The 17439-nt window shown below is 36.4% G+C and overlaps 1 protein-coding gene across 1 annotated transcript in view; it reads left to right on the top strand.

Annotated features, from left to right (window-relative positions):
- Positions 1-17439, top strand: part of ITGBL1 (integrin subunit beta like 1) — a 211323-nt gene that overhangs the window by 103735 nt on the left and 90149 nt on the right. Inside the window, exons 6-7 of the mRNA XM_059685058.1 lie at positions 2970-3110; positions 9744-9890. Of these exons, the coding sequence (XP_059541041.1) occupies positions 2970-3110; positions 9744-9890 (288 nt within the window). The remainder of the gene's footprint in view (positions 1-2969; positions 3111-9743; positions 9891-17439) is intronic.

Here is a 17439-nt window from a genome sequence, read left to right on the forward strand (position 1 = left end):
TCAGAGATAATACTTCCAGGGAAAACCTTAACACACACCAATTTTATCCTTTTAAAAACTGACATAGAACAGTAAAATGTGCCACATATCTGAACATAGAGAAAAGAAAGGAAAAGACCTGAACTTGTAACAAAAATCCTTCAAAAGACTTCTCTCTTCAATTTATATAGAATAGATCTGACTGTATATCATACTAATTCATGTTATGTTTTCCTTTCATATATAAGGACCCGTCTCTGCTTCAGTTCTTTTACTCAGTAGGGCCCATAGTCACGGTAAGGATGTCCGTGTAAGAAGCTGGAACTGTGTTACAGTGGGAAATAACCATTTAGGTGCTGAAGAGAGAGAGGAGAAAAATGAAGCTGATTGGACTGTGGGTCAGGTCCTCGTTCTGCAGGGATATGTGGGCTGTGAGGCAGACATCGTTCACAAACACACATCACTTGCCACCTCTCCGTCTCACCTCCTGCCTTCCCTCTCTTCTGGTGCTGGGAGTTTTCTGATTTGGAGGTCAGGCAGAGGCAGAACAGGAAGCAGCATGTCTAAATGAGGCTGGTAGCAGGTGAGATTCAGGAGTGTGTGAAGGCAGGCCAGGGCAGGCACCACAATGAGTTCCTTTTCCCAGAGCTACCACTTATGTCTACCCTAGAACTCTCCTTATCATTGCTTCCCCAGTAGGAGAGAGACATTAATCCTGCACATGTCTACCTCATCTTCCTTTTTAAAAAGCCCATCTTTAACGACCAAAACTCCAATGTTGTGAACACAGCTCATCGGTGATAGAATAAATGTCCTTTATTGCCCACTTTTGTTTAATCACAATTTCTCACTGGACCCAATTTAACACATACCCATCCCCCCACATCATGTAACTTATTGCAAAAGCAATGCATATTCATCTTTAAAAATGCAGATAGTAAAGAAGAAAATTAGCCATAATCTTAACATACAGATATAACCTCCTTTTACATTTTGGTACATAATATTTTGGTCTGTTTTATTATTTATTTTTTTTTAGTTCATCATTTGTGTGCTCCCTGACATGTATTTTCTTCTAATTTAATACAAAAATTAAAGCATACTATACATACTAATTTTTAATTTTTAAAAATATATTTTTATTGACTTCTGAGAGAGGAAGGGAGAGGGAGAGAGAGAAACATCAATGATGAGAGAGAATTATTGATCTATTGCCTTCTGCACATCCCCTACTGGGGATCTGAGCATGCAACCCAGGCATGTGTACTAAGAATTAAACCCTGTCCTTCTGGTTCATGGGTTGGCACTTAACCACTGAACCACACTGGCTGGGCTGTAATTTGTTGTTGTTGTTTTTTTCATATAATCATATATTTGGGGTATTTTTCCATGCTCACAGAGCAAAAACCTAATTTTAACTTTAATGGCTGCTTGGTAATCCAAGCTACACATTGTACTAATCCCTTTTTGATTGATATTTATGTCACTAGTTGTTTTTCAATAACATAAATGCCATCATATTTAATATTCCTGAACATATACTTTTGTGTACTTTTCCTTTCCTGTGGATATATTATTTGAAGTAGATTTTTATACTAAAATTCCCACATTTTCAGAGTACATATTGTGAAAACAAAGGTACATCCAGAGTTGTACTATTTTGTACTTCATACCTCACCAATCTTTGATCCTAGCCATCTCTTCACCTCTGCCAATCTGACATCCAAAATAATTCTAACTCACTATTGTTTTACAGATTCCCCACCCCCACCTGTTAGTAATCATAGGTTGAGTGGTAAACAATTGTATGTTAATCTATCCTCATTACATCTCTACAAAATCTCTGATTGGTGTTCTTTTGTCTATTTCACTTAGGCATATTTGTCCTTTACATATCAATTTCTAAGAATTGTTTAAGTTTGTGAAAGTAGTTCTTTGTCTTTCCCCACATATGACTATTTATTCCAACTGTTTGTTTTTGGTGTTTTGTTTGCAACCAAATTTTTACATTTTTATATAGACCTATTTCTATTTTTTCTTTATAGTAATTTGCTTTTGGGATTTTGAATTAAAAAGATTTATTTTATGATTTTAGTTTATATTTTTAAATCTTCAGTCTAACTAGATTAGAATGTATTCTGATGTGAGAGGTGAGAAATAAATTTAACTTTATCTTTCCCTCACATGATGATTAGCTTGTGGCTCTAAAGATGATTATTGATAACTCACACAAAGTAAATATGATCTATAACTGGGCACTTCCCCTTTGGAAATCTACATGTGACCACAGTTATATTTCTGTATCTAATCCAACATACTCTATAACTTGAGCTCATCCTAGCTAGCAAAACTTATCATTGGGTTTCCTTACATGCACCTTCTGCTCCTGGGACTCCTTAGGACCCCCACACCCATCCCTGCCCTTCTTTGCTTAGTCTTGCTTTCTTGACTTTTCTTGATTTGTTCTACTTCCAATTGATCCTAGAATATTTCCCCATCCCCTACATATCCAGACCATCTACCCTAATTACTTCAGCCCACATTGATTTCTTCTCCCCCAGACTCTTACAGTATTTCTCACAGTATTTATGTCCTAGTTTAAAAAATGCTAGTACTCAGACATTTATTGTTTGCTTATTTTTCTTTCATTAGTTTTCTTTTTGTCAAGTATGTTGGAAGCTTCTTGAGGGCAAGGATTTTATCTTGCGCTGTTTTAATTTTGGGGGTATTATCTTTGAGATGAACCAACCAGAGCTAATGACATATTCCACAATCCCATATAAATATTGACATAGATAATAACTTTTGTTTATTAAAAAATCTCTGCTATCAACTTTAGATGAAATTTTTCTTTGTAGAATAATTTTTTTCTGAATACATGTATTTTTCAAATACAAAATAAGTCACAGATTTTTAAAAAGTAATGTATAAGCCTTTTGCTTTCATGAATTTTTCTCACTAGATTCACATAAAAGCATTTTTCCATGTAGGGACTTGTGTGTGCGGTGAATGTTCTTGCCACGATGTTGACCCAACTGGAGACTGGGGAGATATTCACGGAGACACCTGTGAGTGTGATGAAAGGGATTGTAGAGCTGTCTACGACAGATATTCTGATGACTTCTGTTCAGGTAAGTGCTCTCTAAATTCCTATTTAAAATTTTAAAAATATTCATTTTCCTATTTGAAGATTCATTCTGATTCTCACAGAAACTATAAAGGAACTGAATGTGCATTCTGAAACATTGGATATCCACAGCACTCCTATTAGTCACTTGGAAACCTTTAAGATAATTCACACTTTGAGCAAAGACTGAAGAGGAAAATGCATCACTCCCTTAAAATTAGTCTAATTTTCCACCAGGGAAAGCCATTAGCTCTAGATATCTATTGCTTAACTCAGAGAATTCAAAACTGGCAGACCTTATGACAATTAACAGAATAGGTACCATGATGACAAGCTATATTCATATACTGCAAAACTTAGGATAATACATCTCTCATGGATATTTTAATGCATTAATTCTTCAATATAATTTACATACCAAAATTATTCTGCAAATTAGTTTAAACTGAATATCATTAGTGGATTCAAAAAATTGTTTCATAAATATTTATTGAGGAAATAGTATTTGCCAGGGTCTGGACTGCATCTGGGCTTCTGGGCCCAGCAATGAAGGAGCTAAACATGATTCTTTTTATAAAAATTATATTTTATTGATTTTTTAACAGAGAGGAAGGGAGAGAGATAGTGAGTTAGAAACATCGATGAGAGAGAAATATCCATCAGCTGCCTCCTGCACACCCCCCACTGGGGATGTGCCCGCAACCGAGGTACACGCCCTTGACCGGAATCGAACCTGGGACCCTTCAGTCCACAGGCCGACGCTCTATCCACTGAGCCAAACCGGTTAGGGCTAAACATGATTCTTGACTTTATGGAGCGTGACATCTAAATGAAAAGGGATAAATATATGACCTGCCAGAATTTTTAAGGGTTCAACGGGGGGAAAAAATAGATCTGTCTGCAAAAGTGTCATTTAGCAAAAATGGATTATGGGTGTTCAGCCCAGTTAGGTTTGATAATCCAAAAGGCAGACATATGCACAGACATCTCTTTAAGCTTGACTTCTTGGTTGGTGTACATGGATAGGAAACACCACTGGTCTATTCCAAGCAAAGGGAGATAAAAAAGTTGCCCTATCTAAGTGTGATTTTACAACTGCAAAGACCTCTGGCCTCGCTGAGGGGAGCCTGCGGCCTAAACTTCCCACTATGGAATGTTTTCTCTTCTGATTAGCCCTCGTGTTCAGGAGGATTTCCGAAATATTTCAAGAATCCTGTTCTCTTGAGGGGATGATGCTCTTTTCAGATTTTTCTATTATTCATTGATATGAATGTTCTTTATTATCACACCAGCATAATGCAGGGCTTGACTCTATTGTAACGACAAGGAGGAGTTTGTGAAGGTTTTGTGCAGTGGAGGGCTGTAGTCACGGGTCTGGTTGTGTGGGTAAATGTTACTGAGATGGGGAATATAGAAGGAAATTGTCAAATATATCAATCATCAAGGACAAATGGCAACCTAACATTTATATTTTTTTAGCTTATTAAATATGTGGGTCTAAAGCAGGGGTGGGCAAACTTTTTGACTCGAGGGCCACAATGGGTTCTTAAACTGGACCGGAGGGCCGGAACAAAAGCATGGGTGGAGTGTTTGTGTGAACTAATATAAATTCGAAGTAAACATCATTACATAAAAGGGTACGGTCTTTTTTTTTTTTTTTTTTTTTTAGTTTTATTCATTTCAAACGGGCCATAGTTTGCCCACGGCTGGTCTAAAGGATCAGAACTGAATGTGATAAGCACAGAGTTGGTAATGAAAACTATACTGAGACTCAATGAACATCATTTAAGAATGTCATTTTAAGATTGTGAGATAAAATATGAATTCACACAATTTAAAATAAGAAAATAAAGGAGATAATCAGGTTTTTTTATGTATGAAAGAATGTGTGTGGCTTTCTGATAAACTCCCCCCCCTTCCCCCAATAGGGTGTGCTCTTCCTTGTTAAATTCATGATCTTGATTTGGGAGTGGGGTAGAAAATTTCAAAATAAATATATTATAGTGATAATTCAGGCTCTTGTGAATTGGTCTATCTCAATTGTGAGGGACTAGGACCATGAGGTGAAGATGGGTATTGGCATTTCAGTTGATATCTCTATCCTTTTATAAGTTCACAATTCCTGTTGCATGTTACTTAAGCTTAGAATTACTATTATATGTGGGGCAGATAAAAGCCATTAAGAAGGACTACTTGGAATCTGAAACTTTGCACTTCATTTAATCCCTCCCTTTTTCCTTCTATCCCATTTTTCTTTCCCTCTCATTTTTCATTCTTCCATAGCCTATGAGATTTCAGACAAGAATGTTAAGCAATTGAGGTTTCTCATGGAAGGCAGCTAGAAGAGTATGATTAACCATTTATATGTGGTTTCCATGCTGTGGGTATAAACAGGTAGGAATGGGCAAAAGTGTTAAGGTAATAGGCTGCAGTTTGAACAATAAGAAATAAGACAATGAAACGTGAAATCTGTAATTGTGATTTTGTCATTATTTGAGTGAACTGAATGTGTCCAGTTCTCCATAGCCTGCCTCTCACAGTTAAGTTGAGGCATTTAGGAAAGAAGAAACATTGACAGAGATCCTACTCTGATAGATACTTACCAAGTTCTTTCACATTATCTCATTCCATTTTAGGCTCATACTAACTCAGAGAGGGAGACATGATTATCTATATTATAACAGAAGAGGAAACAGGTTCAACGAAATTAAGTAACTTGAAAAAGTTTGCACTGCCTTTAAGTGTCATTTAAAAACACATATGGCCCAAATACTCATGTAATTTAATCTCCAAGTGATGAAAATAAAATTCTTCAATTTATTTTGATAAGGAAGAGCTATCCTCTTGGTGCTCAAAATTCTTATAAAACTAAACTTCTCTGAACATAATTATGATCTTGGGCAGGCACCAATCTCAGCAGTATTTCTTTATTCTTACTAAATCTGTGATTTTATATATAAGGCTTAGTGAATTATTAGTCTTTACAATTTTTCTAATTGCCTAAGTCACACCATAGGAAGGATGCCGTGCAGCTGATTACTGAGTTTGTTAATAGCTTAGTTTTATGAGACAAAATAACCCAACTATGCCAATATTCTCTAGTGATTTATACAAGGCTGGAGTGTAATATGGTTCAGATGAAATGCAGCTTTATTTTTAGTTTCTATTCTTGCCATGCAGAGAGTGTTGGTCTTATTTAAATCCAAAAGAAATCTCCTGATGGATTAGTTTAGGTTGGCTCTTCTCAGTAATACACTTAAATGTAGATATCTTGTGCCTACTCCATCATAGGTATGGAAGTACAAATATTTTAAAACATAATCCCTGCTTTCAAATAAACTTGCTTTATTTATTTTTTCTTTTATTGCTGTATATTGTTCACCATTCACATGGTGCATGTGTTAGATGTATTTAGTCATACACAAACATCACACACGCACACACACAAACACCTCAAAGATGATATTATTGACAAAACTTGGGTGCTACTAAAATGGCCAGGACATGACCAGTAATCCTAAAGTATACCAACTGTTACTTCAGTTCTATGAGGTGCTCCTTTGAATTTACTTTCTGATTCTGAAATACGTTTCTATTCCTGATGATTGCTTACCACCCTGGCCTCTTTCTCAAATTTCCATAATTGAAAAATTATGCTGCAGTGTGACCTTACACTCCATCTTTCAGTTTGGGTTGCCTATCAAAATAATGAAAATATAAGATTAGTCCTGGCTTACAGTAGTTTGGAAAATGGAATCATTTGATAGAACCTATGTTATGTGGGAAATTTTATCATTGTGGATTACCAAAGCACTAAGGAAAGAAACTGAAGGAAATTATTAAGTATGTTCAGTTTGCATTGTCTTGAAGGAAAATCAATATATTGAAGGATTTTTTAAAATAACAAGTACTGATTAGATCTAATTTATTTCCCCAAACTTTTCTCTATTGATTGTCTTCATATTACTTTGTAAGAAACTACTTGTCAACATCAGATTCCAATTCATGACCATTTTAAAAGAAAGGAATGTCCACTATAGCAGAAGAGTGTTTGTCTGGAGTGAATGAAACTGCATTTGTCCTGTATTTCTGAGTTTAGATAGCTTAAATCAAAGGAGCACAATAATTGCAAAGAAAAAATTAGTTTCGGTGTCAACAGTCTCTAATATCATGGCTTGATAGCCTTTTTAATGTTACCTGCCCAACATAGCCATGATGACACTTGATGTCTGGTCTTGCTGCCAACTCCCCACCCATATGGTACAGATTTGGCTGTGATCCCATTTACCGTACGTACCAGCACCAACATCATGCTGTTCTCCCATTGTTTGTGTGTGTGTGTGTGTATGCTTACAGATCTTTTGAAAGCAGTTCTCGTCATATTTGATATCAGGAATAAATAACAATCTGTATCTTTTATTTCTGTTTTGTTATCCCTTGCTTGCAGAGTTTAAAGGAATATTTGTTAGAAGCAATGAAATTAGCTCCTGCAGGCATACTCTACAAGCTTGATAAACTAGCATGGAAACATTACATATCTGATCAGAGTGGTGAAATTCACATCTTTTAGTTCTCTCACTTTTAAAGATAAAGTCCAGTGAGATGAGGCCCCAAAAGATGAACTAGTGACACATTTAAATCAGAGACACAAGTATCCTAATTTCTTTTATGCCCTTTCTACTATTTGTGTATAAAATACTCTGATAGTGTATGTTATGATAGTCTAAAAGATTTTGATGCTAAATACATCTTATCTTTTCTAAACTTTTCTTTGTATATCAAAACCATGCATTCTCATCTTCTTTATTTTATCTTTATAACATGATTCCTTCTCTCTCTCTCTCTTTCTCTGGCATAACTTTTACAGAAGAATTGAGAGACTAGGAACTCCAGAAGAAAAATTGCAGTTTCCTTTATGACTGGAGGTGAAGCATAAATTCATAGGATTCATCCTTAAGATGCCCCATGATACTGCATTAAATGTACAGGAAATAGAAGTGCAATATTTCATAGGCTACATCTTCCTCTAGTGTTTACAGCAGAGCACAGAAATAGCAAAGGATTAGAAAAATGAAGCTACAATCATAACATAGAGCTATTTTTTCTAGGGCAGCTGCATTTTTCCATCATTTGTTAATGCATCCACAATGAATCGGACATATTTTGATATTAATTGGACCATATTTTAACTCTAAAAATACCTTATTAATAACTTCTGGCTGTCCTCACAAATTTGTTTTATTCAGCCACAATTATTTTAGTATTTCCATGTGGATGATCCTCAGATAGACAATAATAACCGCTCTTAAACCTGTGTCCCAACGATACAACTTGAGACTGTTCTCCCTTCAGTCACAGGTGTGCCCAGCACAGGCTCCTGCTTCATTTTAGGTGCCTAGTTATTGGGACCTTCACACTGGGCATGGGCTGCTGCCTCAGGATTTCAAACAACTGCAGCAGCAGGTGGCATCCTCATGGGTAGGGACTTCCTGGCATCTTAAACCTGCTGGATATTTTGTTCTAACTTTTACAGCAATTTTAAACTCTCAAGAGTAAAGCTCCCCCCCCCCCCCACTTTCAGTCTAACTCTCTTCTTCAGTTGTTTTTTGTTGTTGTTAAAGTGTTAACTGATCTTTCACAAATGACAGCATGTTCTGTACTTTGCCTGGTATCCTCATGGCAGATCTAAATGTTCTTGAAATGAAAACGCTTTGTCTTCAAGAGTTTCAAAGCCATTAGCTCTTATAAGATGGCAGAATAGATTGTACTTTAAATGTTAAAGATTTTGTTTCTAGAACTGTTATTTACCTATGCATTTGCAATACAGCTCTGTTTACAAATTTTGCTTGAAATGGCATGAGGGTTGAGGAGAAGAGTAGGAATTTCTTAAGCTGGGATAAATGCCAAAAAGCCACAGGATCTACAACCAGTGAAATCTAATTGCTAATAAATTAAACCACTAAAATAAAAATCCTCATATTTGAAGGCCTAAATGATCCTATTCACACGTTATACATACAGGGTATCCCCCAAAATGTATACATACTTTGAATAAGTATTAATTCCAATGGATTAAATCTGAAAAGAAAGAAACATTGGCATTAGTAATTATTCAAAGTGTGTATACATTTTGGGAGGACATCATCATTGATGTTCCTATCTCTTTTTTCCTCTCCCTTCCTCTCTGAAATTAATAAAAATATAATTAATTAATTAATTAAAGAAATAAATATAATGAAAATAGTGTGTGGGTGACTTCAAAAGATAATATCTGTTTCACAAAGAAATTATTTTCCATTTCCAATGCTTTCTCCACATGAATTAATTGTCAAATCCATCAAATATTATATTTAGGCTATAGCAGGCCAATACAATCACATGCCTATGGATTTTAATAAATTCACATTTATAGCCCTATAAGCCTGTTAATCATATCTGGAGTTGTTGCTTTTCTTTACCCCTTATGAGCAATTAATATAAATTAGTTATTTAGGATCTTGAGAAAAATGTACCTTTGCTTTAAGGTCTAATATTGTTAACTAAGATCCTGACTAATAACATTCCCTGTTGAAATGAATTCTGACTTCAATATATTTTTCACACATATATATATTTTTTTACTGCTCTCATCGTGAAGGTCATGGACAATGTAACTGTGGAAGATGTGACTGCAAAGTAGGCTGGTATGGCAAGAAGTGTGAGCACCCACGTTCCTGCCCACTGTCGGCTGAGGAGAGCATCAAGAAGTGCCAAGGGAGCTCCGATCTGCCCTGCTCCGGAAGGGGTAAGTGAGGGTTCTTAGGCCTTACCACCGCCTCCTAATCCTATGCGACAGATGAAATCAGTTCACATATATCCTATTGAAAAGATAGCTAAGATTCCTGAATGAGCGATGAGTCTTTTAAGAACTAATAAAACATACAGATGATGTATCAGAATTGTACACTTGAAAATGTATATAATCTTATTAACCAATGTTACCCCAATAAATTTAATGAAAAAAATCCAAGTTCCATGAATGAAAGTACCTGGAGAAATGTAATCTCTCTTTCCCTTTCTGTCCCACACACCCAGACATACTCACACACTATCAATTCACTGTAACCTTGAGGTTTGTTCAATTTCAGTTCATTTTGACTCAGTTCAATGGTACATTAAAAAGAAAATAAAAATGTTTGAATATTTGCTCAAAATGTTCTGAATGAGACCATCTAATAGTTCACTGCCATTTCTGAAACTCAATACCATTGTATCAGGGAGACTGTTGGCTTCTGAAAGAGCATTGAATGCACAGATAGCTCTGAATAGGCTTTTGTTGTCTTAGAAGGCATGTGGTCTCAGGTGCACTCTTGGTACCAGATCAGTACAAATTGAAGAAGGAGGCATTCATCTAGCGGAAAGCTGGTTCCATTCTGTTTGATTTTTCAAAATAAGAAATACAATTTCACCTCTAACTTGAAAATGGCAACAAACATTGATATAAACTATGCTTTCAGAGGAACTGGTAATTGAAGTTATTGTAAATTTTATTCGTGAGAGAGGAAAAAGAATACTTCCTTTACCTAAATGCTAGATCAGATGTTTAATTTTGTTACAGTTTTCTTCTTGAAAAATAAATTTGTTATTGCGATATAATTCAAGTACCATAAAAGTTGCTTTTTTAAAGTGTATAACTTAGTGGCTTTTAGTATATTAACAGAATTATGCAACTATCACCATTATCTTATTCTAGAACTTTTTCATCACCACAAAAAGAATCTCTGTCGCCCTTACCAGTCATGCCCCATTCTCCTCTCCCCTCAACCCCTAAACACCATTAATCTATGGATTTTCCTAATCTGGGTATTTCATATAAATGGGATTATAAAATATGTGACCTTTTTATTTCTGGCTTTTTTTCACTTAGGATGTTTTCAAGCTTTATCCATGTTGTAGCATGAACTTCATTCCTTTTTATGGCTGAATAATATCCATTTGTATGGATAGGCCACATTTATTTATCCATTTATCTTTTAATGGACATTTGGAACGTTTCTACTTTTCAGCCATTGTGAGCAATGTCCAATAAACATTCATGTATAAGTTTTTGTGTGAAATGTGCTTTAATTTCTCTTGGGTTTATACCCATAAGTGGGATTTCTGGGTCATATAGTAATCTAGGTTTAATTTTTTGAGGTACTGTCTTTAAGGTGACAGTCCTTTTACATTACCACCAGCAATGCTAAGGTTCCAGTTTCTTCACACCCTTGCCATTATTTGTTATCATCTGCTTTTAAAAATTACTCATAGTTTTCCTCATGTAGAAAACTCCCAAAGTCTCCAAGATTATTTGTACCATAGGTATTTTCCTATACTTTGATATTTGTTCCCGATGATTGTAAGTAGGAAGATAAGAAAAATATGGGTAGAGGAATATTTTTATTTCACAAGCATTTCTGACTTACCCCGTCTCTCACTGGTAGCCCTAGACAAAAACCAGTGTTCTGCCTGCATTAATACAGTATTGCCATTGTAGTGCTTGAGTCTCTCATGCTTTTAAAGATTAAAAGTTAGTATCTTTCAGACTACTGTTATTTATTTATTTACTCATACATATGCCGGGAGCCGGTCCATCCTTGCTGTTTCAAAGGACCTGGCATATATGGCATACTGTTCTTAAAATGTTTGCTCACCTTCTTGGCACTATGTGTTTTAACCAAGGTCTCCTCTCTGAGAAAGGTTGTTTCCCCAGGTAGGGATTTTCCCCTGAAGTTAGGGAGGGAATAAAACCCCTCAACTAAGTGCCAGGCGGGTAATTAATCACTTTAACTACGAACAATCATGCTTAAGCTACATAATCTTTACCCCCTGGAATGGAGATAAGAAACGCCCTAACCTTTGGAATAGAGATTGATAGGATTGAATCAACTGGTATAAATACAGATGTAACAAGACAGAAAGAGACAGAACTTAGAAGACAGAACCAAGAGAGACAGAACCTAGGCACAGAACCTACACAGAACGTTCTCTATAGACAGAAGAACTTCGCTGGAGAGAACATGGCAAAAGATCCTGGACAGAAACTGGCCTCAGAACCTAGAGACAGAACCTAGCGAGACAACATGGCAAAAGATCCTGGACTGAACCTGACTACAGAAATTGGCAAGAGAACCTGACTAGAACCTGGTGACTGAACCTGGCTGGAGAACCTAGTACAGAACCTGGCTGGAGAACCTAGCGAGGGAACATGGCTACAAGAACCTGGCTGGAGAACCTGGAGAACCTAGCAAGAGAACATGGACACAGAACCTGGCTGGAGATCCTAACCAGAACTTCGCTGGAGATCCAGACCAGAACTTCGCTGGAGATCCAGACCAGAACTTGGCTGGAGATCCTGGCTAGAGATCCTGGCTAGGCTGCTGATCAACAACTGAATGCTGTCTCCGTGTCATTCCTTCTTCGCCGACTCCGTCCACACCTTTGGGGACCCCTGGACCTGCTGGGGTTGGACCCCAGCATACATACATTCATTTATTGTTAAAAATAACTTATATAATGGGGGAAAAAACAAAAACATACAAAATATCTCTCAGAGATATTTTTCATTTGTCTCTAAAATTTTTAATATAGTGCTAGTGCAAGAAGGTTCTTATGGGCTTTATTTATAAATTTTTAATAAACTCTAATAAACACATATTTGTCTCTTACCTTTCTAGAGGTTAGCTAATAAATTTGGCTACAATTTGAAGAAGTAGAGTATATCTAAAGTTTGTTATTAAAAAGGTATTGAATATATGGATTAAGTTATAATTTCTATTTCTTATAATTCACTTAAGCCTTTTGAAATACTTTACAAATAAATAATAAGCTTTTCTAGTTTCCTCATGGAGAAATTGAGGTATTAATGAGTGAAGTGACTTCTCAGGGACCATAACAAAATATAAGGATATTGAGAGTGAAGACCAAGGATTTATGGGAGCCAGTATTCAGACCAATGATCAGAGACCCTTCCTTTTTCATAGAGCTACATCTGCAAACTCATTGGCATTGGATGTCTCATAGCAAATAGTCAATATGAAACTTGCGAAGGATTAGTTTTGTAATATATGAGTGACAATTGCATCAGTGGTTACATGACTGAGGAAAGCAATTACAAGGCCCATCGGTTCACAAGCCTGAGAGCCTCTTCAGCTTACCAGCTGGGGCCAAGAAAAATAAATTATCCTGGAAGAATGTACTGAAGTTCCTCAGTAGAGTCCACCTCAGAGGTGAGGTGAAGGCGTTTTCCACTGGAAATTAAATTGGATGACTTGCTACTGCTGGTGATGACTGAGTGTGCTCCTATGTCTTCAAGGTAGGGGAATAATTTACATTATCTCTTACGTTATCTACTTATCCTCTGTTTCCTTGATTTCTATTTCTTATTGGCTAGGAATAACTTTTCCTTTAATTTAGTTGACTCTCATGTAGTCAATATGGATATACAGTTGTTCATCTTAATTTCTACTCCTGGGAGTTAGGCATGATGTACAACTTTCTCTATTTTCATACCAATGTTCTGCTAAAAAAACTGAAATGATAGGTTACACATTAGTTTTAAACTCTTCGTGACTTAGAAATACATTTATTATTATTATTGAGGTTCTCTTCCTGAGTCTGTGTCTGGCTTTGTTAAAAATTTGTGAACAACGTGATGTGTTCATTTTGGAGCAGGGGCTAAAGAGCTGCTGAGAGATTTGCCGTCTCCCTTTTCCTCTGGCCCAGGGATTTGGAGTATTTGAGATGTTGGCTAGTTAGCCTGGGTCTCTGAATGAGGATAATTAGCAGAAACCTCTGCTGACACCACCAAGGGACCTGTAACAGGAGCAAGAAATAAACCTATCTTTTTTGAATCAGCTCAGATATTGGGGTACTTTGTTACTATAGCAGAACTCCTGACTCATACTGTCTGCCATGTACAAAATTTAGGGGACACATTTAAACCAAAGCAAACAAACAAGCAAATGCAACAAAAATCTCATTTCAAACCCTACAAGACAACTGAGGTTAATAATATATGCACATCATATCAATATCTAAATCAAATTAAATATAAACGTGCATATTTTACAAATGATGTATTTATGCTACTCTATCAACAGCATGTTATGCACACTTACTCAATGGGTAAAATGTTAAGAACATTGCACGCATTGTCTTTTTTGCTATCCCCAAATATAATGAGGTAGGAAAAAGAACAATTATTCTTCTCTTTACAGAAAAAGAAATTAGAAGTTTTAGCAGTTTGATACCTTACACAGTAAGTCCCAGAGATGCAAGTTTTAACACAAACTTTTACTACAGGCCCTCCGACTCCAAAGCTGTCATTTTAGATGAGTTACTGGTTCTTTTATTATACCAATTTGCTGAACAATATGTAATGAATATATTTATTTCTTTGTTACAAACATTCTTATGCAAAATCATTGGTATAATTGCATGGCATTCCTTAATATGATTGTAACAAAAGAACTAACTTTCTTTTCTTAGACATCTAAATTGTCTCATTTTATTCACATTCTAAATATTATACGTTATGCCCTAGCTCAGCGGGTCTCAACCTGTGGGTCGTGACCCCTTTGGAGGTTGAACCACCCTTTCACAGGGTTCACCTAAGACCATCGGAAAACATATATAATTACATATTGTTTTTGTGATTAATCACTATGCTTTAATTATGTTCAATTTGTAACAATGAAAATACATCCTGCATATCAGATATTTACATGACGATTCATAACAGTAGCAAAATTACAGTTATGAAGTAGCAACGAAAATAATTTTATGGTTGGGGGTCACCACAACATGACGAACTGTATTAAAGGGCCGCGGCATTAGGAAGGTTGAGAACCACTGCCTTAGCTGGTTTGGCTCAGCCTGCAGATTAAAGGGTCCCGGGTTTGATTCCATCAAGGGCACATACCTCGGTTGCAGACCCCTCCCTAGCCCAAGCCCTGGTCAGGGTGCATGCAGGAGGCAACCAATCGATGTGTTTCTCTCACATTGATATTTCTCTCTGTCTTCCCTCTCCCTCCCACTCTCTCTGGAAAAATATCCTCAGGTGAGGATTTAAAATTAATAACAATAATAATAATAAATACACATTGTGCTTTACATTCAGATAGCCTAAAAGTTGCACAAATTCTTAGTATTAATTCTGACATGTAGAATGCATACACCTAAATGAATAAAAATACATTAAAGTTTTTCAATTAAAAATTGCCGCACCCAACAATTTATGTTCTCTAGAAAAATTGTGCCAGTATAGCCTCCCGCCAGGAGCATATCAGGGGTTCTCTTCACCCTCCAATGCTGACAATTTAAATAATCAGTAGCTCTTCTCAATCTATTTTTCTTTTAGTGTCATGCACTTTTTATCAAACTCATTTTATTAACTCCTATAATCTTAAAAGAGTAGTATTTATCTGCAGGCATTATTATTTAGAGGCTTGTGTTTGAGGTATTTCCCTTCTTGATCATTTGTCCTTATACCCAAGTCATCGTTTTGTTTGGTACTGAAATCCCGGGTGTTTTTGTTGCCTCTCCTCTGTGTCGTTTGGTTTTCCTTGATTAGACTTGTTCTAAGAGGTATTGTATATGTTTTAGTCCTTAAACACACAAACGGAAGGTGTGAAATGGAGCAAGAATGATAAATTGAGGTTAATTATTTAATATTATAGCTTCTAGAAAGTAGAAAACATGTCCTCATTTTTATCAATTAGTATGTTTTAATTAATGAATTAAGCAAGTTGGTTCAATTCCCTTACCTAGGAACATACTTTCAAAGAATAATAGTGTGCCAGATTTATACCATCTGGAGATTTTTCAATTTATCTTTCTTTTTTTACTGGCAAAGCACAGCTTTAAAATGTCTTGCTTTTATTTATCAGAGAAGTTTTCCATGATGCATGTACTTTTTAACCCTACGTATTAATTACTCTATGTGATGTTTTACAAGTGAATCGTTATTTTTATTTTTTATTTTTTTATTTTTCTTATTTATGTATACAGAGATGTTATTATTGGGAAGTGATATGCAGTTTTTAAAAATTTGAAGTCCTCTATATATTTATTTTTAATTTGGGGGGAGAGAAAGGCTTTTTATTTTTATTAAATTTTTTTTACAGCTTTATTGATTTACAATTGATATACAAAGAAAACCTGCACTTATTTAATGTATGCAATTTGATGAGTTTGGATATATGCATACATCCATGATGCCTTCACCACAATCAAGATATCTGCAAAAATGTCCTTGTGTCTGTGTGTGTGTGTGTGTGTGTGTGTGTGTGTGTGTGTGTGTAAAGAATACTTAACATGAGAGGCATCTAAAATAGTCAAACGCATAGAAGCAGAAAATGGGATGGTGGCTGCCAGGAGATAGGGAGGGGAAAGGGAGTGGCTATTCCATGGGTCTAGAGTTAGAGCCATACCAGATAAATAAGTTCTTGAGATCTGCTGTACAACCTAGTGCCCACAGTTAACAATGTGATATAGTGAACTTACACATTTATCAAGAGGTTAGACCTCCAAATATTTTACATTAAGCACCAGACCACCTATTGTGATTTTGATTATATTTAAAAAGTTCTCAGTAGCCTAATTGAATGTCATTGTAAGTTAATTGCAATGGGAACTGCACAGAGTTTTCGAGTGGCAAGGAAACCTGGTGTGCGGTTTCAGCAGTGCTTTGGGACAGTGAAGGGGATTCAGATTAGCTCTATTCTGAGTGCGCAGATTGGTCAACCCACTGCATCTGCCAGTGCTCGAGGACTCTGGAACAGACATGCACTAAGTTATGATACTTCAAACAGTCGTTAAGGACCACAACCAAAGAAAAAGAAATGACCCTGTAAAGTCAATTTCTTTATGTTTCCACACCCAGAAGGAATGTCCTGCTTTTTGAACTGCTAAATCATGTCAAAAGCAAAAGTTTGCACTCTTTTGTATTGTGACATTAAAGGTCTGTGCATCTCGAGAGTTTTCTGTGGATCTCTGAGGACACTTTGAACTTACAGTGTTCCCTCTCTGTTATGTTTTTTATATATTCTACTAGAGGCCTGGTGCATGAAATTTGTGCATGAGGGGAGTAGGGGTGAGGGTGGGAAGCCCTCAGCCTGGCCTGCACCCTCTCCAATCTGGGACATCTCTCTCGCAATCCGGGATCGCTGGCTCCTAACTGCTCACCCGCCTGCCTGCCTGATAGCCCCTAACTGCCTCTGTCTGCCTGCCTGATAGCCCCTGACTACCTCTGCCTGCTGGCCTGGTCACCCCTAACTGCCCTCCCCTGCTGGCCTGGTTGCTACTAACTGCCT

The sequence above is a fragment of the Myotis daubentonii genome, chromosome 2 (genome assembly GCF_963259705.1).
Source record: "Myotis daubentonii chromosome 2, mMyoDau2.1, whole genome shotgun sequence".
Classification (NCBI taxonomy): Eukaryota; Metazoa; Chordata; class Mammalia; order Chiroptera; family Vespertilionidae; genus Myotis; species Myotis daubentonii.